General features: G+C 48.3%; 4 protein-coding genes across 6 annotated transcripts in view; 2 read left to right on the forward strand and 2 right to left on the reverse strand.

The window, feature by feature from the left end:
- Nucleotides 1-11,179: 11,179 nt before the first annotated feature.
- On the reverse strand, nt 11,180-12,020 carry LOC6554719 (isochorismatase domain-containing protein 1). The gene is made up of 3 exons (XM_001981045.3): nt 11,837-12,020; nt 11,561-11,770; nt 11,180-11,498 (listed from the first exon to the last, which is right to left on the reverse strand). Exons 1-3 carry the CDS (start codon nt 11,969-11,971, stop codon nt 11,229-11,231), a joined length of 615 nt encoding a protein of 204 aa, XP_001981081.1. The 5' UTR covers nt 11,972-12,020; the 3' UTR covers nt 11,180-11,228.
- A 233-nt stretch (nt 12,021-12,253) lies between these two features.
- Nucleotides 12,254-15,467, forward strand: LOC6554720 (methylthioribose-1-phosphate isomerase). Of its 2 annotated transcripts, none has more exons than XM_015153662.2 (6): nt 12,254-12,489; nt 13,301-13,455; nt 14,128-14,363; nt 14,420-14,652; nt 14,715-14,878; nt 14,939-15,467. In XM_015153662.2, exons 2-6 carry the CDS (start codon nt 13,324-13,326, stop codon nt 15,266-15,268), a joined length of 1,095 nt encoding a protein of 364 aa, XP_015009148.1. In that variant the 5' UTR covers nt 12,254-12,489; nt 13,301-13,323; the 3' UTR covers nt 15,269-15,467. The 2 variants fall into 2 exon arrangements, with proteins under 2 accessions (XP_015009148.1, XP_001981082.1); XM_001981046.3 differs by lacking the exon at nt 12,254-12,489 and adding an exon at nt 13,073-13,234.
- Nucleotides 15,411-16,928, forward strand: LOC6554721 (lysyl oxidase homolog 2A). The gene is made up of 2 exons (XM_026983943.1): nt 15,411-16,412; nt 16,468-16,928. The coding sequence occupies exons 1-2, from the start codon at nt 15,560-15,562 to the stop codon at nt 16,704-16,706; spliced, it is 1,092 nt and encodes a 363-aa protein (XP_026839744.1). The 5' UTR covers nt 15,411-15,559; the 3' UTR covers nt 16,707-16,928.
- A 639-nt stretch (nt 16,929-17,567) lies between these two features.
- Nucleotides 17,568-24,100, reverse strand: part of LOC6554722 (G protein-coupled receptor kinase 2) — a 50,049-nt gene continuing 43,516 nt past the window's right edge. For both annotated transcript variants that reach the window (XM_001981048.3, XM_026975852.1), the window contains 10 exons: nt 21,982-22,077; nt 21,802-21,922; nt 21,121-21,738; nt 20,894-20,999; nt 20,627-20,816; nt 19,929-20,177; nt 19,699-19,856; nt 19,424-19,633; nt 19,066-19,329; nt 17,568-18,993 (listed from right to left, as the gene is read on the reverse strand). In XM_001981048.3, the coding sequence (XP_001981084.1) occupies nt 18,901-18,993; nt 19,066-19,329; nt 19,424-19,633; nt 19,699-19,856; nt 19,929-20,177; nt 20,627-20,816; nt 20,894-20,999; nt 21,121-21,738; nt 21,802-21,922; nt 21,982-22,077 (2,105 nt within the window). In that variant the 3' untranslated portion in view covers nt 17,568-18,900. The remainder of the gene's footprint in view (nt 18,994-19,065; nt 19,330-19,423; nt 19,634-19,698; nt 19,857-19,928; nt 20,178-20,626; nt 20,817-20,893; nt 21,000-21,120; nt 21,739-21,801; nt 21,923-21,981; nt 22,078-24,100) is intronic.

A 24,100-nucleotide genomic window follows, 5' to 3' on the forward strand; every position in this document is an offset into this window, starting at 1 on the left:
TCTCCAGTTCGTTAGGCAGCTTCTACTCTCAACCTGAGCCATATTTGGAATCAGTTCAGGCCACTCGGTGACCCACACGTCTTGCATTATGTTGCTTTAATTTACGTAAATTGCAATTGCAGTCCAGTCCGTCTGGCATCCGCTCATCCATGCTCGACTTAAATAATTTGAAAACAAATTTCAGTTCTGTTGCCCAACTGGCATTACAAAATTGTTTGTAATGCGCATTTAACCCCGAAAAGGTTGCTTACATAAGACGATCTAAGGCTATGTCCAATCTTCCCGATGGCGGCTCCCGATACGAAAGGTGGGGGGCCAAAGGTCGGGCAAATATGAGCGGGCACGAGCATGTTATCCTATTATACACCGCGAAATTAGTGCAGTTAATCCCCATTATTTAGTACTGGAGCTCCCCCATCATGGCCACTCATAAACTTGATTCCCATCCCAAGTCGAGTCGTGTGTTACGTCCAAGTTATGTCATTAATTTATTTTTTGCCCATTGTCGTGCTCTTGCGGTTGTAGTGCGACATATCCAGTGGTCCAGTAGGTCCCTGGGGTATGCGATATGGTGTATGGAATAGTCCAGTGCATATGGCTAAAATTAATGCCTATTCGACTGCTCAGAGGGGGTACAAAAGGCGAACGAAGATGATTGCCGCATGTTCTGTGAGCCAAGTTATTTAGCTCACTGTTGGCAAGGCTCATAATAAGCCGCCTGGTACATATTGATTTTTACTGTTAGAGAACGACTTGCTAACATGAAAGTCGTGTGAACAAACATGCCTGCAAAAAAGAAGCACACGACAGTCGGCGGTCGAGAGAAGATCAGTGGTAGAAGGTTCTATCTTATGGCTAAGAACAAGTGCACCCTGACGTCCCCGCCGTCGGTGGCGGTGATCCACAAAACTGATGAGTAACTAATTTGCGTGGACGGGAATTCCTGGTCCCATTGAAATATTGGCGTAGATTGGCTTTCTATTGGCGTAGTTGTCTTCATTACCGCCTTGTACCCGCCAGAACTGATCTGGATGCAGAATAGCTGGCGCAGGAGGAGAGACACCACCTGCTGGGATGGCCAGCCACCGCCTGCAAGGAGCCATTAAGTTGACGGAAGCTGTCGCCGGGAAAACATTCGCTCCTTAGGAGCCCTCTGGGTCTCCACAGGCTATTTCATTTCGCTTTTATGCGATGGCCAATAAAATTCTACTTAATGGACGTTCTCCAATCGCAATTACCGCTGGGAATGAATTGGCTATGAAAATGGGCGAAATTGCCGATGCCGTAAATTAATATGCTAATTCCACCTGCCAATGGTTAGGGGCTATGAGGTCCGGAACCTGGGCTCTGGGCTCTGGTCATGTCAATGCTCCCGCTCCTGGTTAGCATTGCATTTTCAAACTTCAAGTGCAACTGTAACTTCAAGAAGCAATCCAATTAATCGGCTTCAAAATCAAGCTTTCCACGAACTGCCAATTATTACACAATGCCGGGCGTCAAGGCTGGTGGCGAAAGCTAGATCTCCTGATCTCTAGAATCCCGATCCTCTGCGCCCCACACAGTCTTTCCACACTCAACGAAATTTTACATCTTTTTATTGACCTAATCCTTGCAGATGTTATGCGTTTCACATTATTATTGGACATCGAAAGAGAAAACATATAGTTACAATATAATGTTATAATCACTTATGGGAGCCTTTCAAGTAAAGATGTTTAGGGTCTGGTCCAAACATAAAAAATTGAGTTATTAATCAAGTTGATGGTTATATTTTTTTCTGTGCAGTCATCATCAGCATCATCTTACTCGCTGGCCATGTGGCCATGCAAATTGGCGCGGCTGTCAAGTTGATTTGTCATCTTTCAACTCTGACAGGACGTGAGCTGCATGTAATTGCCAATGGCCGACAAGGACCATGAGGAGCCCAGAAGCCAAGTAACTGAGAATCCAAGCTACAAGCCAATCTGGCCAAGAAGGGCACCTATCCACGTTGACAGACGTTGGCAGGCCAAGCAAATTGGCGCAACACGCTCAACGCTTCTTGGCAATTTGCATTTGCATCTGCTGATTTGGCTGCAGCTTCTGCTTTCCACATCCACATTCAATCCGGTGTCGGTGTCGCATATCCAATATCCATATCGATGTCCACGGTCATGGCCATCACACATCACATTGTCCTGTAGTTGCAATTAACGATTATTGGCACTGGCATTCCGATTGTTTTATAATATTTTATTGATTTATGAATCTTCAGCTGGCTGCTGTTTCTTTGCACGGACCTCAATCTTTCCCTGTGCCAATCGACTAATTGGTTGTACATGCGAGAGAGCACTGCACTCGTATAATGCAGCTGCTGAAGTGATATATCTGATATATATAGCACACTCGGCGAACTCGACTGTGTGATACCCTAGCGCTTATATCTGTACCTATAGTCATATTTTTAACGATTAGGAGTTGTTTCATTTTCCACCATTAAAACAATGAGTTCCCATTTTGCCTGGTAACTTTGAGGCATGGCTTTCCATTGAGATACATATTGGGATATTGGGCTACAAAGTAAGAGCTTTTCCACAATACCCTGCTTTCAAAACAGTATTATCGTTTGAAACGTGATTAAAGCTGTGTACAGATGCTCGACACTATGCTTCGGCTACCTTTCGGCGTGTGTTTTCCCCCACTTAATTGGTACGATATTCGCAGCAAAACAGAGCACAGAACTGGCAGAACGTGGTGGGCATTTAAAAGTCTAACCATTGCGCACTAATGACCAGTTGATATAGGGCCAGGGATTGTAATAGGGATTGGGCTAGGAATAGGGACTGCACACCCACGCCCACGCCCACGCCCAAGTTCCAGTTTCGGGACCAAGGAGCACACCAGACTGGACCAGGCGAAGCCAAGCCCACCGATTCCGCAACGGATCCTACCACTTTTGGGCTGCAACTGAGCATCTAACGAATGTCGCAGACAACAACTGGCAAACATCATCTTGATAATTGCCGAAAACGAAACCCCTGTTCACTGAACTGAAGTGCGGTCTGTCCTGCTCTCCGGCTTTACCTTCTGGTGGTCTGGTTAACAGGCTGCCAGGCCTGCCACGCCTGCCACGCCCACCGTTTTAGTTTTTAGTGCAGTCCTGCCCGCTGAGGAATACATGAATTTTAAGGGCCTTACATGTCGATTTCGGACGATTGTCGAGATTAGTGGATGTTTGCTGCTGAGGCGAGGCGAATGGAAAATAAGAAATGGGCAACGGCAGCTGGAAGGTCTGCGACTGACTTGGTTAGAAGGACAGAGTGTCAGATTAGCTCGCAGCAAATCTCAATTCCATTCTCTTCTGCATTCACTTACAGAATTCAGAAGCGGATTTCCCATAATCAGCATTCAGCAACCTTTAATGCACAGTTTGTTCGCGGCATTTGCATAATCAAGGTTGTTCTTAAACAGATTGCAAGATGTCTTACTGCTTTAATTAGTTTGTAACTAAGCTTAAACTAACAAAGACAACCATGAAATAGCATTAAAATGAAAAGTAATTAATGACTGCTTATTAAATTAGAAAAGTGCATTAACTAGGAGTATGCATAATCTTCTCGTCGTGTTTTTAATTGTTATTTAATATGCCAGCGAACTTTTCAAACAATACTTAAATGGAAATTCAATGGCCTCTTCTTTATCAAGCCCGTTGGAAAATTAGTTTTCCATCCTATTTGACGTATGGATTCAAGGCAATATTTCAAAGCTTGCATCTACAAATTGATCCAAGGAATACCCCCTTTCTGCAGTCGAGGTCACCTGACCGTGCTCAATTTCCTTGCAACCGAATGATGAGTTCCGTCCAATCCGGCCCAACCCGTTGGCAAATGTGTCAAAGGTGACAGAAGAAGCAGCGGAGGCAGAAATCAATCAGAGATGAGGTAACAGTAAACGGAAAATGGCATCTTGCCACTTGCAGCACAATCAGCATTCCCTCCGCTTTCATTCAAATCAATTTGTGCAGCGAACTGGCTGCAGAGTGCAATTTGCAGGCGGTCAATGCACTTGGCCAAACAGCTGGCCAATGGCCAGAATCCAGAATGCAGAAGGCTGAAGGCTGGTTCCCGTAAATGGTTTTCAGCTTACAACACACAGGGAACAGAGAACAATCAGCCTTGTGGTCAATGCCGCGCCCGGTGGTGTTAATTTTTCCACAACTAATTCTTGGCATTAGCCACAGAAGTCATAACCCAGGAAGCAATCGGCAATCGGTTGGATAATGCATGTATGCATATGGCTATATTTGCTTGGCATCTGGAGGCAATCAGCTTGATTAGACGGAAGAGGCGGTTGCATTCTGCCCCTTAACAGTACTCCTGGGAACTTGTCATCTACAGATCGCTCACTGAAAAGAGATCTCGAAACAGTATCTGAACAATCTCCGATAGAGTTGACACAAATTGTGGTCACGATTGGTGGACCGCCAGAAGATCACTCACTCTATTACTCCGAGGAAGCGTTTTGCTGTTTTCAATTTGACAGATTAATGATCGGCGCATTTTCCGCTCATCAGCGATCAATCGATTTCACATTATTTTCGTTCGATCAGAGCGAATTAGAAAACAACCAAATCGAAATACACCTGCATAATAACCGAGGAGATCGACTCGACGGGTCGATCGCAGATGAAATATTAAATTTAAAACAGAGCAATTAAAAATCCAATTTGCCACAAGTGCATGAGACGAGACTTCGCATGACTTTAATAAATGGTGCACATGCCAAATTGTAGTTAGTTGTGACGGGGCTCCTCAGCCGCCACCATAAAAGCATTTATAAGCCTCATTATGAAGACCAGAATTTCTTGTCATTGGACTCCGACGAGCGTTTCTAGACTTTCACCGCGTGCGCTTAGAATGTTCGACAGCCCAGAATTCTCCATTGGCGAAGTAGTTGTAGCAGTAGAAGTCGGGCGGGGGGCAGGTGCGATGGATGTACTTGTACCACTTGTCAGTCTGTACCGGCAAACTGCGATTTTGTTGTAGCCATAATTCGATGTTGATTTTTCGCTGCTCAAAGTGGGCTAAGACGCATTGTGCCAGCCTGCTCAGCGGCAGCTTTGAAGTGGCCAAAAGAAATGAACGAAAAGCGAGAGCCAACAATAACTCGCGAAACGCAGCAAGTGCGTTCCGGCCAAGTTTGTGCCCTCAGTCTTTTGTTTCGGCAGCGCGCTTTAGTCAAGGCATGCTTAATGCTTGCTCACAAAACAAACAAATTATGGGCAGGCCAAGAAATCTGGTTCTGGATGGATCGCCTACAACTAAAATGTTTAGGAAACTTAATATTTACATACATTTTATTTTTAAAGCTACACCTATTTTTTATTTGAACTTTTTGGGTCCGATTTGGCTCTCTCCCTCTGCATTGCCTTCACCCAGTTGACCCAGTGACTCGGGCAGCCCTGAGCGCCAACTGCACCACCACCATTGTGGTGCCCTTGCGCCACCAGTGGTTCCGCTGGTCTGTCGGTCGAGTGAGTGACAGCCATCACACTGAAATACTCGAATACTGGGATACCGAGTGGCCCACACACTTGCTGCATTTTCTCTTTTGCTGGAATCGTTTTCGTTTTCAGGGGCCAGCTAGTTGTTTTCGTTTTGGTTTCGCTTTTGGGTTGAAAAGTCAACACAAGTGGCATTGAAAAGTGTCTGGGCCGGCGCACTTAATGATGCCTCTGCGCCTGGAGTTCTCACAGTCTCCGGAGAATCTACGCGGCAATGGAAATCGGGTTCGGGGAATGCTTTATTTGTGAGTGACAAATTGCTACCGCGGAGTGAAACTTAATACGGCCGATCAGGGCTTTAGGTCCCGAGTGTCCAAGTCAAAGATGGCACTCCCACTCCGCGTCCGACTCCCGCCATCAGCTCCTTCTCCCTCCTGTTCGGAGTTGCCAATCTGGCGGTGCAATCTGACGCACGTTGCATGCATTAAGCTATAAATTGCAAATGTTTTATTCCACCACCCCTGCCCTGCCCCTCAGCTCAGCTTTTATGCTTTGTTTTTGGGCGGCCGCAGGCATTGAAAATTGAATTGTTTGTTGTTGCTGGCTCACGAAGGCCGACGGCGACACGCCCACATTGCGTTTGCCAGTCTCATTAGCGAATATCGTGTTCGGTTATTTGCCCAGCGATGAATGCGGCAAGATCCAGGCGGAGATTGCAGATTGCCCTGGCCGGCAGCAGGATCGCCTTCCATTCGCAGTCGCATTCGCATCCTCATCCTCGGCTAGGAAAATTAATGTTCGCACATTAAGTTAAATGATTGCGAATATTAGGAAATATTGGTCCGGCCAAGTGCAGTGGCATCGCACGGATATGGGGATGGACCCAAAGGGATCTGGGATGCGGAGGAGAAATAATAAATTAGACCTGGCCTTGGCGGCTGTTATGTCATTATGTCTCATTAGCACTTTGCCCAGATATTTTTGCGCCCGGCAAATTAAAATAAAGAGCAACACCCGGACCCACGTTTGAGTCAAACGGCGCAGTTTGAGTCCAATGGGAAAACCCGTTTGGCCGATCGCAAAGCCAAAGGAAATGCTGCTCGAGTGAAAAGCGTTCGAGTGCTTTGTGTTTGCTCTAAAAGCTAAATCGTTATTCGGTTCGGGTTCTTCGGTAGATCGCTGGCAATTCGCTTGGAAATTTAATGAAAGCCTTGTCCCAAGAAGAAGATCTCCCGCAACGCCTTCACTTTTGATTTTCCTGGCAAATTGCGGGCTGCAAGCAGCTGTTGCTCTTTGTGAAAATCAGCATAAAACCTCCTACATTTCACTTCACTGTCAACACGATTTTTGTGCCCGAGGCGCCCGAGGGGCAGATTTCAACCGTTCATTTGTTCAATCGCTCAGTTGCTCAAATGCCCAGTTCCCATTCAAATGGGATTTTCACTTTTCATATGCCAAAAAGCTCCGTCCGCGACCTGCTGAACTTTTCCCGGGCAGAAAAACCCCACAGGCACACGGCACAAAGAAAACTGATATGGGTCAGGCACAGGTACAACATCATTCCATTATTTGAATGTCCGACATGGGCTACCGTTGCCCGGACGTGGACTGGAGACCTGAGACTCGGGATCAGAATCCCGGCCTGTAGCCCCTTGTTATTTACCCATTCCGTTGTCGTCGTTGGATGTCAATGTTGGCTGTCAGTTTTGCGCTGCCGCCTGACAGGCCAACAAGCCGAGCCGAAGCCAAAGAAACCCGGCTAACTGGACATCAACTGATCTCGGGAACATCACCTACGTCGCTCACTGACCACCAATCCGCAGACTGTGCCAATTTCCAGCGGCCAGCGGCCAGCGGCCAGCGACCAGTCGACCACACACTCCATTAATCACGGCCAGCCGAATTGGACAATGGCTTCGAGTGGAGATCTTCACAAATCATAACCGCAGAGTTTTGCCAACGTACTGACACATTTTCGTTTGGTAATTACGGATGGGAAGTGGCTATAAATTAACCTTAATTGAATGCATTTGACAGAGTATTTTCTGGTGGGAGTCTCGGGCAATGAACTGGAGCAGCGACGCCTCTAATAAGCCCATTTAGCGGCTGAGAGGTTGGGCCTCTTTGCCATTATCGTTAGCCCATTTCTCGGCTGGCTTCTTGGGTCCTTTGTTTTTCCCGGCCAGAAAGTGAATCTGCCGGCCCAAAACTTCACTTTCCGCGGCTGCCAATTCAAGAGTTTTGGCGGCATCTTTGTAGGCCCTGCACAAATTAGCTTGATTTAATAACAACCATCGTCGGCCGACCATTTCAATTTTTACACGGTGTTTTTGGAGAGTCGTGACACAATGGTTTGACCCAAGCGCACAGGGAACTGAACCACGGGCGCAGCCTTTGACATTTAAGTCAAGTGGATTTCCTGAGGAGCAGGCTCATTTTTTGGGGCTGGGTCGGCGAAAGCTGGTCGATTAAGGCAATCAATCGATACTTGGCAATGAAAAGCATAGCTCCTTATGAGTTGCGGATCCTAATCCATCCTCTTGTCACTTTCTTTTTCAGTCACAGGATGGAATTTCCAAGCGGAATGCATTGAGAAGCCAGCCAGCAGCGTATGCTAATTTGGTTAGAAAGTAAGTGCACACGGTGCATATCTAATTGTCCCCCACCTTAGCTTAAAGAAGAAGATTCCCGAACAAGTGAAACTGCCCAAATATGGCAACTGCAACTGCAAAAACTGCAAGTCAAGTCACTTTGATGCGGAGATGGAGAGAGGGTTTATGGCTTCGGCCATAAAGCACGCAAATGTGTTGGCCTCGGCCGCCTTTGTTGGCCAATTGCCCATATTAAAACACGCGGTCTGCGATCCGATTTTCCAGCATAAATTTGTGTAAATCTTTTTCGGCGACTTTTGTGGGCTAGCCAAGCGCTCGGCCGATTTGGCCTCGAATTGTGCCCGCTATTAAGCAAATTAGTTACATACGAGTATATGACTGCGACTGTTCTTCCAGGCCGAGCCGACGGCCAAGTGGAGCACAACCACTGGCAGAAGCATTGGCCACTGGCCACCTTTCACTGCTTTTCAAATGTCGCGCCATTGTTGCCCGTGCGGCATTGTTTGATAAAAGTGAAGATAGCACTGGGATTGAGAGAAAACATTCGGAGACATGGTGTAAACAGCATTCATATCTCCGCTTGATCTAGTTTGAGCGGTCGGACAAGCGGCAAATAAACAGCGGCGATCTTAATCGATGACAGGAGACCCGCCGTGTCCTCCAAGCTGACCCATTGTCCCATCCTGACCATTCAATTTACGTAGCAGGTGGAGCCACTGGATGGAACCCCCCTATATATACGAATTACAACGTAGTGTATCGTGCCTCGCTTCGCCAAAATCTGTTGCAAGTCTATGGAAATATTCTCAACTGATTGGCCTGTGTCTCTTGATGAATATCAATCGCGTTGCTCACCTTCCGTTGAACTGTAGTACCATGCAATCTGGAAGTTCTTTTTTAACAAAAAGATAATTTCATTCTCAGGAGCTCTTCTGAGGCAAACCTGTAGGAATTCGTTAAAAAGAGCCCCAAATTGCAATCAGACGGGCTAAGTGAATAACCACGAATACTCAGGAGTTTCTTCTCTGATTGGGGCACGCATTTCCCCTATCCGATGTACAATTCCCAGTTCCCAGTTCCCGATGACCGACTCCCGACTCCCGATGGTCCGCTTCTTGTTAGCGGTCGATTATCGCTGCTGCTCCGAGACCAGCAATCATAACCAGGTCTAATTAATACGTGTGCTTTGGGCATCTCACACCCAGAAGAACGCCTCCAGACGCGGAAAACAGATGCAGATGAATACATTGTGGGCCATATGCTAATTAGACGTACTCGCAGCCACTTAGTGGCTGGAGATACATATCTCACTCGGCTAATTGCTGGTCACTGGCCACATGCATTTTGTGGGTTAACAGGTGACGTGGGGCCTCAAAGTCAAACTGAAACTCGAACTCGAAGGCGGCAACCGAAACAGAATTTTCCCTATGACCGCCAGGGACCGCGCCCCTTTCGGAAAGAGCGGTATTGTAAAGAACAAACGAATAATTAGCATAGAGGAACGATTGCACTAATTGTGGCTTGAGAAATGCTAGGCACGGCCCAAAGTGTGGGAAATGCAAGCGATCTTTCATTAGATGTCTCATTAATGGAGGAGCATCTCGATTTTGGCTAATTTGGGCAGGCGGCTCCATAAATTATGCAATCTGAGCGAACAGGCTGCAACCAACCAGTAAGGCTCTTTGAAGGCGCCGCCTGGGATTCTCACATTTGTCAACCGAGTTTTAGGAATTTCGAGGCAGCTAAGCCAGCCAGGCCAGCCAGGCCAGCGGAGTGGACAACCTCCATTCAATGCTCCATTCAAATGGGATAAATGGCTCCGTGGGGATTAACTTGTGATGGAGGAGGTGGTGGTTGCTGACCCGGCATTTGCTTGATAAATTTCTTAATTTTAGGGACTGGGTTTTCGCCTAATTCCTGTTTGTTTATAGTTACCCAAGGAAGCTGCCATTTAGGCGGTTCCTAGGCTGCTCCCCGGTTGATTTGATCTATGAGCGTGTCCACAGTTGCCACTTGCCGGCGTGCCAGCACATAAATTCCCAATCTTTCATCGATTTTCCACGGCAGCAAAATCTACCAGCTGCCGAGGATCACAGATCGCGGATCGGACTTGGGAGATGTAACTGGAAGTGGAAATGGAGCCGTGTTCATTTGCACACCGCGCAGGCAATTTCACAGATTTATCATCTTTTCTTTTTGGCCAGCATCGTGCGGCAGAAAAACGAAGACCAAATTTATTAATATCCCAAATGTGAGGCTGGCACCGGTAATATGAAAAAAACCAGTTACAAGGCCAGAAATTTATGGAATCCCTGGGCGGCAAAGGCTTACGCACACTGCCGTTAGCCCAATTCACTTTTCCCGCCTAGGCATGGGCGGAATTAAAGCCACAGCTGAGGGGCATACCTAATTGGATAGATCTTTAGATAGATCTCTGGCGGGGAACTCGGATAAGTTGTTGACTTATCGCGTGCCGAGATGCCATCGCCATAAGTTGCGCTCTGCTGTGGTTTTAGGGGCTTAGAGAGATGGGGACCCGGCCCGGACTGGGCAAATAAATTGCCAGCTGCCGGAGGCGGCGGAGATCCTCCTCTCCTCTTGGCATGCAAATGGCGATCAAGATCGCGATGTTTGCGTGGCCTGTTATGAGTCAATCAGACGCCTGCCTACATTGTCACCATCACTTGGTTCGGATACGATCGCTGTACCGCTGGCTGGGATGCCTGCAGCGCCGATTGAAGATGGCTAGATGGGCGCTGGAGATTGTTGCGATTGCATCATAAAATTTAACTGCACAGCCAGCCAATTCCAGGTCCAAAGAGCCGAGTAACAGTCATTGCATAAATTGGCAGCACTGCCGTGCAGAAGCTGCTGTTTCTATCGATGGGATGGCATGGGATGTGTGTGTCTTGATGGCTCTTATAAGGCGCCGCCAGGGCAAAAAGGGGTAGCCCCATAGGATGCTCCATTCAGCTGTCCATTTGGCCAAGAAGTTTATGAGTTGACGAGGACAGGAAGGCCGCCCTAGCGGTGGGTCCTTCTCTCATAATTCTCATAATTTCTAAAATGAACACACTGTGCATACGCTGCAAGGATGGTTTACTGGACAAAAGACATGAAAAGTGCCGCCAGGCTTAATTTTTTGAGGCGCGCCAGAGCTGCATGTCTGCGGAGATCTTCTTCACCAGAGGAGCAATCTCCTTGAATGACTTATTCTCCTTATCCGCCAGCAGATTAAATATCACACTCTCGGAAGTGGCTATGTTGCAGCCGATGTGACGCAGGCGTTCCAAGGCCAAGTCCCGATCCTGATTAAGACGCGACGCACAGCAGTCGGCCACCAGCCAGACATCTATTTCATCATTTACCAGGTCGAAGGCCGTCTGTTCCACACAGACGTGTGTCTAAATAAAGTAGAAGCGAAGTCGTTTTGCTGAACCAATCCCTAACTCAAACCATAACCCACCTCCAGGCCGAAAAGCACCGCCGTCTTGGGCTTTCCTCCAAAGATATCATTCATACTCTTACGTACGGGCTCGACCAGCATAGAAAACATGGTCTTGGAAACATTGGCGCAGGCATGCTGGATGTCCAACTCACAAACGGTCTTGCCCAGCCTCTCGGGATACTGCTCGGTGACCAGCAGTGGCACTTGGAGGATCTTGCCGGCTGCCAGCTGGAATGGAATGTGCTGGAATCCATTAAAACCCGACCATTATCCTGTCACTTCTCGCTGTCTCACCAGTTTAGTAGTGTTTTCGATGAGCGAACTCAGCAGCGGAATGGCCGGCTTGAACTTCTCCTGCACGTCGCACAGCATGAAGAGCGTCTTCGAGGGCACCAGGCGGTACAGAGCTGGTCCTCTAACTTTACTCATGATTGATTCTGGGTGTGTAATAATGCGTAAATGAACTGTTTTAAAACTTAAGGCAAAGGGTTGCTCTGTTTGAATTTGGCGCGTAGCTAGCGCCACCTTGCGACTTGCTCACGAACCTTTTATTTCACCACAGTGGCGGAATGGTGAGTTATGACTTGAACAAATATATTTGCTATGTATAACTTGAAAATGGCCGCTAAAAACAAAATGCCAATGAGTCCGAATTGCATTAAAACGCTTCTTATAGACGAAAGATTTACCAAAGCTGCCAGCAACATAGCCAAATCATGTATTGTTAGCGAAAGTGGACTTTGGTATTCTGTGCGGAAAGAGAGGAGGTCACACTGCCCGCACTAGCATTCGTAAATCAAAAATTAAAAATAAATCAAGTAACAAAACGTGCGCGTGGTCGATGCGATAACCGCGATCCCCGATTCCTGATCTTCGACTTCGCTCCCCGGAAGCTGCCGATCCCACCTGGTCTTGGGCGCTACTAAGCTGCTAATCAGCTGCGAGAGGTTAGCTTGCGGCAACGGCAACCACCAGTTGCCCTTAAGTTACCCAAATGTGCTGATCCCACTGCCCAATGCCCAATCCCTCCCTCCCGACGCATTCCATCTGGCCGTTTGTTGGCACAGGACCAGCGGACAAGTCGCTGTCACGTTGCGGCCGGCCCAACTAATTGCAGTCGCATTAATTGAGGCACACTCAAAATTGCCCAATAACCGGCGGACAGATAAGCAGCTCGATTAATTTCTTGCCGGGCTACACTGGTCAGCAAGGAATCCCTCCCCAGCGCCCAAGCGGCGGCAGAGGAAGCAGTGGCCACCGATGGTGTCGACTTCAATTAATCGCCGATGGCGCGGCCGAGGCCCCTCCGCCTGCCACGCCCCCCAGCCAAGTACACTGCACGAAAAGAAGGCACTCTGAGGGACAGCATCTAATCAATTTTTATTCAGCTCTATCAGCTGGCAATTCAAATCCCATTTAAGCCCTCGCCTACGGCCAGCATCCTCGTAAGTCGGGCAGTATTCTCTCCGTGCACCGCCCGCTCTTCCGGCGCCGTTCTCGCCACTTTCGCTCGGCTGCGAAATAAACGCTTCCGACGCCCAAAGCGCGAGGCTCGTTCAGTTGCTCACTGATCGGTTTGCCTGGCAGTTGTCTCTCCAACGACAACGTGGAAAGCTGCGAGTCGGAACTGAAACTGATTGCCTTCGATTTATAACTGATTAGTGGCCAGCGATTCGCCCCTTGGTGGTCCAAGTGGGTTGCCCGTCTCCCTGCTGCTACCCCTACACATTTCACACACTAATCGGAAACCTCTTCCAGTTACAGTACAAGCTCCTGGAGAGATGAGCCTGCAGTCGATCAAGTACTCGCGTGGCAGCCTGGAGATCCTCGACCAGCTGCTCCTGCCCGGTCAGTCCAAGTACGAGGTGGTGCGAGGCGTGGAGGATGGCTGGAAGGTCATCAACAAGATGCAGGTGAGGATGCCATGGGAAGTGGGGTGAAGTGACCCTGGGCCAGCGCCTGCCTCCCTTAATAGACCACGTCCCCCGGCATATTGCCATTTAAATGCCTGTTGGTACATTTCCTAATCTGCGCAACGGTCGCTCGCTTGTCCGTTGTCGCTTGTCGTATGTCCCTTGCCCGGCTATAAATAACGTAATTGAAATTAAAAATTTAAAAACGCTTGCCAAAAATAAAACTACTCCGCGCACGTCACTCGGCCATCGGCTCCCACTGGGCTAATGCCCCCAGAAGAAGATGATGGCCCATTGGTGGCTTGGTGGCAGATCGCTTATGTGGGAGCACGCGCCTGGTCACGTGGAGCCCTCGGCGTTTTTCCATGTAACTATTTACCCCGCTTTCTGCATCGTCACCTGATAAGCCAAGATAGGCTGACCCACCTAATCTGGCTGCTCTCCGCTCTTGTTCGTGAATAACGACAATATAGCACCCAAATAATTCAACCGTCTCGTTTGAGATGTGACAACAGCATGACAGCCAGATATTTTGAAATGTTTTGATTTAATGTATTGATCAAACAAGAAAATGAATGGGAACTTGTTTTAAATAATCGTGAAAATGGTGTGCGTTCAAGGAACCATTAAAATGAAAGCAAGCATTTTAAATTAATATTTTTGTCTTTAAAGGTTCGAGGTGCTCCCGCCATCGCTATCGTTGGCTGCCTCTCCCTGGCCGTGGAGATCAACCCAGAGGATTTTGAGACCAAGAAATCACTGCGGCAGGAGGTCGAGGGCAAGCTGAACTATCTGGTTTCCGCCAGGCCCACGGCGGTTAACATGAAGATCGCTGCCGACGAGCTCATCACCCTGGCCAACGACCTTTACAAGGACGAGGCAATCGACGTGAACGGAATGAAGCAAAGGTAACACCTCACTGGCTACCATACGAGCACACCAAGCTAACCAAGCTCTGTTAAAGATTTCTGGACGCCACCGAAGCTATGCTAAAGAAAGACATTGCCGATAATCGAGCCATTGGAGCCAATGGAGCCAAGGCGATCCTGCAGCGCGTGGCTGAGAAAGGTGGAGCTCCCGCTGGATCCACTGGATCCGTCCGAGTGCTTACCCACTGCAACACTGGTTCCCTGGCCACCGCCGGGTACGGAACAGCGCTGGGAGTGGTCCGCCAACTGGCCGAGCTGGGAAAACTAGGTGAGTACTTAACAGAGTTTAGTGCATGAACTGATTACTAACGGTGGCACCTTCCGATCTAGAGCACGTTTACTGCACAGAGACCCGTCCTTACAATCAGGGCGCCCGCCTCACAGCCTACGAACTGGTCCACGAGAAATTCCCCGCCACTCTGGTTCTGGATAGCATGGTGGCTGCTCTGCTGCGCGCCAAAAATGTGGCTGCTGTGGTCGTGGGAGCAGATCGGGTGAGTAAGCAGCGATTAGTGATTAGCTATTCTCGATTAATGGTTTGTTAATTTTCTTAGGTGGCCTCCAATGGGGACACGGCCAACAAGATTGGTACCTACCAGATTGCCGTGGTGGCCAAGCACCACGACGTGCCCTTCTACGTGGCCGCTCCTCTGACCTCCATCGATCTGGCGATCCCCGGAGGCGATCACATCATCATTGAGGAGCGGCCCGACCGGGAAATGACGCACGTGGGAGAGCACCGTATCGCTGCCCCGGGCATTAACTGCTGGAACCCCGCCTTCGATGTGACCCCTGCCTCCCTGATAACCGGCATCATCACGGAACGCGGCGTCTTCAAGCCGGCGGAACTGAAAGAGGCCATCACCAAGCTGCTTGAGTCCTAACCGGCGCACAGAAGTTGTTTACGCATGCACTCCAACCCCCAAAAAACTGAAACCGCAGAAACCAGAGCACGCGCGCTCGGTATAGGCATTTTGCCAGCTGAGTTTTGTATACAAATGTTTTCCCGCCTGCCAAGCAGATGTGGGTCGATCCGCTGGGAAGCACAACGCACAATATACCTCCTACATATGTAGCCCCATTCGCCAGTTGTTACCCTACTGGCGCATTGTTCCCGCTGACTTTAAAACTGGTTGCATGTTGGGTGTACTCCACCAGAAGGCGCTGAATGGGCGATGGCTTCGTTCCGGTTTCAACTGCTGCAGCTCCTACTGGTGCTCAGCCGAAGTTGGGCCAACAACAGTGGCCTGAACGTGCAGAACAATTACAGAAACATGAAGGTCCGACTGGCCACCAATAAGGCAGCGCTCGCCGGCATTCAAGTTCTCCGCGAGGGACGCGTGGAGGTGAGCTTTGACTTTGGCGCCTCATGGGGAACAATTTGCAGCACTTCGTGGAGCATGCGGGAGGCAAATGTGGTATGCCGACAACTAGGACTGGGCTACGCTTCCAAGGCAAGCCAGGGTACGAAGCACGGGGATAGTCGGAAGTATCCGTGGGGCATGGTGGGCACTCTGTGCAGGGGAACCGAGCATCGCCTCGGCGACTGCATCCGGGAGTCCCACTACCCGAACCTCTGCAATGCCCGAAACCAAAATGTCAGCACGGTGGCCTGTGTTAGCCACTCGGCTGACCTGGAGATCGGACTGGTGGACATCGAGAGAACCGCCCGCCTGGAGGCTGTGCCCATGTCGAGGCTCACCTGCGCCATGGAGGAGCACTGTGTATCCGCCGACGCTTATGAGATCCGAAGGACGAATCCGCACGCCGCCAGGATACTGCTGCGCTTTTCCGTTAAGGCTTCCAATGTGGGCACAGCCGATGTGAGCCCTTACGCCAACTACAAGGACTGGGTGTGGCACCAGTGCCACAGACACTACCACAGCATGAACGTGTTTGCCACCTTTGATGTTTATGACCTCACTTACCGGAAGGTGGCCCAGGGGCACAAGGCCTCCTTTTGCCTTATGGACTCTGAATGTCGGCCAGGAGTACGGCAGAAGTACACCTGTGGCAACACCACCCAAGGTATGTGTGCTTGCGGCAGCTTCCAAGCGATCCCTTCTAACCCATCTCCTTGCAGGCATTTCCGTGGGTTGCGCAGACATTTACACCGATGTGTTGGACTGCCAGTGGGTGGATGTCACCCGAGTGCCCGTCAACCGACGCTACATCCTGCGCGTGGCTCTCAATCCCGAGTACAAGCTGGGCGAGATATCCTTCGAGAACAACGGAGCCGAGTGCCTCCTTGATTACACTGGCGTACAGCAGACTACAAGGATCTTCAACTGTCGGCGCAAGCCCCTTTGGTTTAAGATATGATTTGTGTACTGCTTAGAAAGTAAGATAGCTGTTGCGGTCCTCCGCAGAATCCATGTCTGGTGACCTCTTAGATACTAGGACTTCTACATCTGCCAATGCTAACTGGCTGGCTCAGTTGAAATGTGAAATAAAGCTGCAAGGTGATCAATCTACGTGGTACGAGTACTTCAATAAAAATAAGTCTACTTTTGGGGGTAGCTGTTTATTCACTGCAAATACAATTTCTTAATATACTTTTGGGCGGCACAATGAAAGTAGCGAAATTATTTTATGTTGCATACTTTTCTGCGGCGTCGACAGACTTCGGTGCATAAACCATTGCATACCGATAGGGGCTGCTGAGTTTCAATTTTTCTTATCCACCTGCTGATGTTTCTGTTCGCCTGGTATTTCAAATCTAAGAAGCCTTCGATTTAGTCGACAGATCTGACAAATTTGACTTCAGGAGATTGCTACGAAGCAGGTTTTTTGATTTTCAGTACCAGGCGAACATAATTCGTAGCAAGTGTCTACCAGCTGGTACAAATGTTTTTTAGAACAGCTGTTAGCTTAAAGACGCGCAGCCCAAAAGTATGCAATTCTTCACATTCATCCCAAAAGTATGCTTCAAGAACTGTATTTTTTTCTATGGCGCAAAATTTAAACTGCTTAAGATACCCAATGGAAGCACTCCACCACTTCGTCCTTCACTTTTCGGCCTTTTCTGGAAAAGAATGAAACGCAACAGTGATAGTTTAATACGTTTATTGTTTTTGAATGTCCATCTCTTGACTTTTCGGTTGTATTTTGTATTATTTCGCTTACAGAATAGATTTATTTATGTATGTATATCTGGTATTTACGATGCTCTATAAATATGCCTTTAATTGCTAAAGATAAATATTTCGGCGCTTGCTCAGTTTGGTTTACTTTATGTAGTTGTAGTGCTAAATTGGATTTGGGGCTGATGCTGATGGCGTTTGTTGTTTTGTATGCTGGTTGGTTGTGCTGGTAGTAGTTGTTCATTATATGCCTTACAATTTACTAGTTGTGCCTAAATCAAGTGAATTGAAACTAAGACGCACTAAGCTGGCACGTTCCATGCTGCCAACCGGTTCAATAATCATATTTAATTTTCATACTAACATAATAAATTCTCCAATTGGTTTACTCTTGTTTTTGTTTCTTTCTTTGTTGCTAATTGCTAATTACAAAATGCCTACGCTACTATTACACAAAACTTAGACGCTAGCTGACATCGATATCTCAATGAATGCTAATAAGTTAGCATAACTTGCTGTTCATTCAATTGCAAAACGAAACAAATATCAGTAATAACGTTCTTCCATGGGAACCTTCGGCAAACTTAAACTTAGGCAACAGAAAAAGTAAAAGAACGATATGAAAGCTTAGCAAAAGAGTGCGGCAATAAAACTTAGGAGTCGTATAAATAATTAAAGATTTTACATTTACAATCTGATTAGGTTGCACGCTTGTATCGATCTATGCATGTACAACGTAGTAGCATGTGTTAAGTATTTGTTAAAAATGCATTCAAGTGTTCGAGTATTCATGTCATTTTCTTAACTTACAAATGCTAACTAGAACATCTATCGTCCAACGCTGTCCCGTCCCGTTGATCACAAACTACTATACAAAAATTACATATTACTCAGCCGTCCACATAGTGCTGCTCCTGCCCATCCGCTGTTGTTCCGCTCCTGGTGATGCGGATGATGCGTGTTATAGATGATCACTTATATATTGAATAGCGCTCGTATTTAAGTAACATTATTTTTGGGTGCTGTGACAAACTGACGGCCTTAGCTCTCAAAGTGGTATAGTGAGTGGTATTCATGTTACCACTATTACAATTAATTAACTCTCTAATGTGTGCTCAATGTGTGTGTGTTTGTTGTGTTTCGGTTAGGAGTCTTTTTGAAACATTTATAAATATATGTATATCGTGTGTCAAAATCAGCTTGAACGTTCATTAGATGTAAATTTGATGTAAAAGTACAATTTAAAAATGCTTCTTGCGCGTCAACTGAAGGAGAAACCGATGTAGGTTCCGGTTTTATAATTAGGTTGTGCTTTAAAGTTATTATGCTCCTGCTGAACTCTTCCGATCCGGGGTATCTGTGCGCAATTTGTGCTATGTGTCGACGTCTACGTCAGGCGTCCGCTTATAGGCATCCTTCACTGATCTCTGCTATCAGCTCTCGACCGTCGTGGAGGACACGCTGTGACTAGTGGTTAACAGATGCTCAGGAATGGGTATGGGCTGTGTGCGGGCCGGCTGCTTCTTCTGCAAGAGAAATTCAGTTTTTACTGGTACTTATTTTCAGGTATCAGGCGGTAGCCGCTGAGCCAAACAAACCTTCCGGCGAAAGGGGAAACATCCCGCCTTGTCTGGCTCGGGCGCTGCATTGATCTGCAAGTCTGGCGTGGGACACTCCTCGGGTCCAAAGACATTCAGTTCCCGAAAGCACTCGGTCTCCATCATCTCGTTCTGCCAGGAAATGGACACGGAGCCTGTGTTGAATTTCGTATAGAAATTTGTGTCGGATTCGTCGATATTGACGCCCTTAACCGTAGAGAACTGTTCAATATCGAGCACATCTTTGGCGTAAACGGCGTGCGGCTGCGGATGATGGAAAAACGATTAAGTTCGATGCTCCAAACGCCTATTTGCAATATCTCGACGGCATGTATGCAAATGGGTCGGCTCAACTCACGTCTGGCACAAAGGGTGGGTCCAGCATGCCAGCCTCCAGGCGACGCCAATTGAGCTGGGTGGAGTGGAAAAACGGGTGGGCCATCACATCCTGTCCGCCCATGCGTCCGTTGCGGCAGCCCAGGCGCTGCTTTATCGATTTAGCTAACAGCTGTTGGCACATTGATTTGGCTTCATCATTAAACTTGCTTGAATACTTTTCGGGGTCCTCCTGCGGGGCAAAGAAGAAGGTTTAAGCCAAAATCCTCCTAATACGGCCGGATGGTTATGACAAACCTTAACGCGCCTGTCCACCTCCTCGCGCTTGACCTTCTCCTTGCGCATCCGGAACGGCGCTTGGCCCTCGATCATCTCGTACAGCAGGCAGCCGAAGCTGAACCAGTCCGGGGAGAAGGCGTACTTCTCATTGTCGATGACCTCGGGGGCCATGTAGCCTATTGGATTGGGAGGGAAGTAAAGTAGCTTAGCTGGGCGCAATAATTTCAATCAGCTTAGCGGATACTTACCCACCGTGCCCACCCGGCCGCGCACCATCTCGCCCTCCGGTATCTCGACGGCCAGTCCCAGGTCGGAAATGCGCACATGGCCGTGATCGTCAAGGAGGATGTTTTCCGGCTTGCAGTCCCGGTAGACGATGCCCTGCTTGTGCAGGTGCTGCAGTCCACAGGCCACCTCGGCAGCGTAGAAGCGGGCACGCTCCAGTTCGAAGCCGGGCTCGCCGCCCATGTTGTAAATGTGGAATTTCAAATCGCCGCCTGCAAGAGGAGAGGACGTTGATTGTCTTGCTCAAACAATGACGTGTCCTGGGAGCCTTATTGGTTGACTGGCTTGCTTTGGCTTTTGTGTACAAATTCAATTAGGTCGTGGATTGACGGACGGACAACTGGCAACGGATGACTTCGGCATTGTTCCAGCCGCTTGAATGGCAGGAATTTAATTAAAATTGCAAACTCAATCATCGCCGGGATTACACATGCATTTGTTATCCTTTAAATGAATGCATGCAAATGCCGGACTGTCGGATAATTGGCAGTGAAGGATACATGACTGCCGTCGAATGGGAAACTAACAGGATTAACCGATAAAGAGTCCCAGCACTTAATTAACCCTAACTGGCTGCCAATGGACAGCTGTATGGGCCCCCCTTGAGCATTCAGCATTGAGCATTGAGCATTGAGCAGCAGAGTAACACGACAACACCCACCATTCATTATGGTCAGCACCAGGCAGAGGGCATCCTTTGTCTCGTACGCGTAGGCCAGATTGACCACGAATGGCGAGTTGATTTTCTGCAGTATCTGCTTCTCGATTAACACCATCGACTCGCCCTTGCGCTTCTTGATGCGCTTTTTCTCCAGCTTTTTGCACGCGTACATTTTCCCAGTGGCCCGCACCTGTGCAGAGAAAGACGAGGTGAGTGTGTGTGAGAAACGAGGTCAGGTGGCCACAGGTGGCTATTTTCCTGGCTTACCTGACAGGCGCACACCTCGCCAAAGCCACCCTTTCCCAGCACCCGGTACATGCGAAACGTTTTATAGGTGATTGGCTGCGCCTCCAGCCACTTCCACTGCAAGTATCTGGTTGGGCGAAGAGAAATACGGAATATGATTAACAGCATTTCTCGGAATTTTCCTCATCGTTCGGATAAAGAGTGGATATCGGATCGTTTCTCCATGTTTACAGAATTCTAAGACCTACCGATGAAAGTACATAGAGCTCTCAAACTCCCGGAACGGCTCGCCGGCCAGGAACGCCTTAACCGCGTTCACACACTGGGCAAAGATGTCCTTGCCGCCGCTGTTGAGTTTGTTACGCACTTGCGCAATGAGATCATCGTTGAGCACGTCCAACACGAGCTCGTCCGGATACCCGCCCACATGGATACTCTTTCCGCCGCCGCCGCCTCCCTCTCCGCCACCGCCCTTTTCCGCATCATCATGGCTGTCCTGGCACTTGACGCTCTCGTCCCCGTCGTCCTGGTGGCTGCTCCCGTTCCCAGTGGCGTCGTCGCCGTTGTGATTGCGCGTGTCCAGCTTCTTGTGATTGATGTCGCTGCTGTGCTGCGAGTTGTTGCTGTTGTTGCTGTTGTTGATGTTGTTGCAGTTGTTGGCGGTGGTATTGTTGCAGTGTTCAGTCTCAGCTGTTTCAGTTGGATTGGCATTGCTGCTGTTGAGCAGCAGCTCCTCCTGCGTCTCGGCGTCCAAGGCGTCGCCTCCGCTGCCGTTGCGCAGCTCCAGCTGTGCCTCGACATCCAAGAAGCGGCGGCCGATGTCATGGCCAATGAATATGCGGTTCGAGATGTACTCGATCTCGTATCTGAAAGGCGGAAAGCGAAAGGGTTAGCCTGTGTGACCCCAGAGCCTTTAGTGCACCACATACTTGACCACCTCGTCCAGGAAGGTGATATAGCGAAAGTAGACGGGCCGTTTGTTCTCGCAAAACAGACGGAAGAGCTCACGACCAATGGGTTGCTGATCTATCACGTAGCCATAGCTTATATCTGGGGAATACAGAGATTGTGAGTACAAACTATACATTTGGCACTCCCAGAAAGCTCACCTAATTTGTCTTTCAGGTTGATGCATTGCGATATGTGTGGGAATTGCAATATTTTGCGCCATTTTTTGCTCTTTCCCTTGTTGCTGTCGGAACCACCTGCAATGCAAAGAACAGAATTCTGTTAAGACGAGAGTCGGTAAACATTTATTACGGGCAAACAAGGTCTGGGGATTCAGTAGTTCAATCGAAAGCCACAGCAGCACTCAATTGGCATTTTATGAATAACAATTTGGACGGAATTCCTAATTCCCATCTCCGGAGCAAACACTCTGATTTCCCTGGCACTCGAGTGCAAAGGTGAAGTGAACGTTGCTTCCACTAAACCAGGGGCTGTGAACGTGATTGCATTGATTGCTGCTCCGCTTCCACATCCACATCCGCATCCCGTCGACAAGCTGTCCTTCTTTCGTCTGGTTTAACGTCATGCTGGCAATTCTGTTTTATTTGCACTAGCAACGAGCCATAAAAACAATATTTCCAATGCGAAGTGCATAAAATGCATTCACATAAGCAAGACAAACAAACTGCATTGAGTCCGTCTGTTCATTCGTGACTCGTGACACTTGGCTCGGCTGCAGGTAGGAAATGAATCGTTTACGTGGCCACTCGGAGGTGAGAGATCGCTGGACAGAGCTTTATACAATCCCGTGGGCTTATAGCTCCGTCTCCAAATTCAAGTCGTTCAGTAGTGACCCTTCATTTCTTTGTGCACAAGTGACCGCACAACAGGCTCATTACACTGAATAAATCACTTTATCATCCATTCGCCCTCGACTATTCCCATTGCTTTCTCTCAGTGCCCGGCCAGTCGATAATAGTGGAGCCATAAAATCCAGCAAGAAAATTAAGTGGAGAGCCAGGCGTCTGGCGAGGAGCGGAATCGAGTGGAGTCCAGTGAGAGGGCATAAATGTCAGAAGCAGTCAAAATCAAGTGCAAAACGCAAGCGAGTTCGCAACAATGTGCGGCCGGAAGCGGATGAGGCGGATGAGGCGGGTGAAACAGCAACACAGCCCAGCCAGTCAAGGAAACTGGGTTAATATGCCCATCGCATACCCACAGTCGTGGTCGCGGAAATAGCAACATCTAGCAATAGCTCAGCGAGGGTATTCTGTTAGCGATTCAATGTTTAAGTTATTCGCACTTTCCTTTCATTTACATCCATCCTCGCTGGCTGCAGACAGATTCGTTCTTTGGGGCTCCGAACGACGAATGCATACAGACTTGTCTGGCCACAGAACATTAGCCACTTATTTATGCTGCCAACAGTCTGGTGGCAAAAGTTTTGGGCAGGCTTAAAGTTTCCCTGACGAAGGATCCCCCAGTGCGTGAGCATTTAATTTAGTCTCAGTGCAATTATGCAAAAATAAACTCGCAAACTTTGAAGGGCAGCAGCGACAGCAGTCGTAATTTCCATGGAGGGACCACCACCTGGAGGATGAGGTGGCTCTGCGCTTAGCTAAATGAAATTACCCGCTGAAGTTTCGGAAAAGGGAAAAGTTAACCCTAGGCGAAGCGTTCGAGGGGCTCACCGAAGTTTGTCCAAGTAACAATTAGCCAACAGACCCGGGCAATGAGCAAATATGAAATGTGTGGGATTATGGGATTATAATGTCAAGCCTTGGATATGTTCAGTTTATTAAATTCCAGGCTCCCGATATGGCAGTACATCGGGCGCTCATCGAAAGTGGGCCGACTGCCGGAACACTAATCTCAAATGCTATCGAAGTACTAAACTTTGAGTCGTTAGTGCTCTTTAAAGTCGAACTTTCTTGGACAGGCACTCGAATGCTTCTGTAAAGTTCTGGGCAATTATTTGGCGAGGCGTAAAAACAGAAACAACGCCGCATCCCAATGAATTACGAAACTTGCAGGAGGACGAGCGGAAGTCAAGAAAACATTTTCAAAACAAATAAATCGTATTAAGTGAGCTCTTGGCTTTCAGCTCAGTTCGCTGATGTGCTCCATGTGGATGTGCTATCGAAAAACAAAAGTAATGGGCGGTGGAGGGAGAGGAAAGTGCTATAAAAACTTATTAATGAAGCCATCGCAAGGCTAATTTGCGGTTGATGGCTTTCCTAATTAAAGCCAATCAATAAGAAAAATAGCGTCCCCATCTTG

Source organism: Drosophila erecta, unplaced genomic scaffold, assembly GCF_003286155.1.
Source record: "Drosophila erecta strain 14021-0224.00,06,07 unplaced genomic scaffold, DereRS2 tig00000000-arrow-pilon, whole genome shotgun sequence".
Taxonomy (NCBI): domain Eukaryota; kingdom Metazoa; phylum Arthropoda; class Insecta; order Diptera; family Drosophilidae; genus Drosophila; species Drosophila erecta.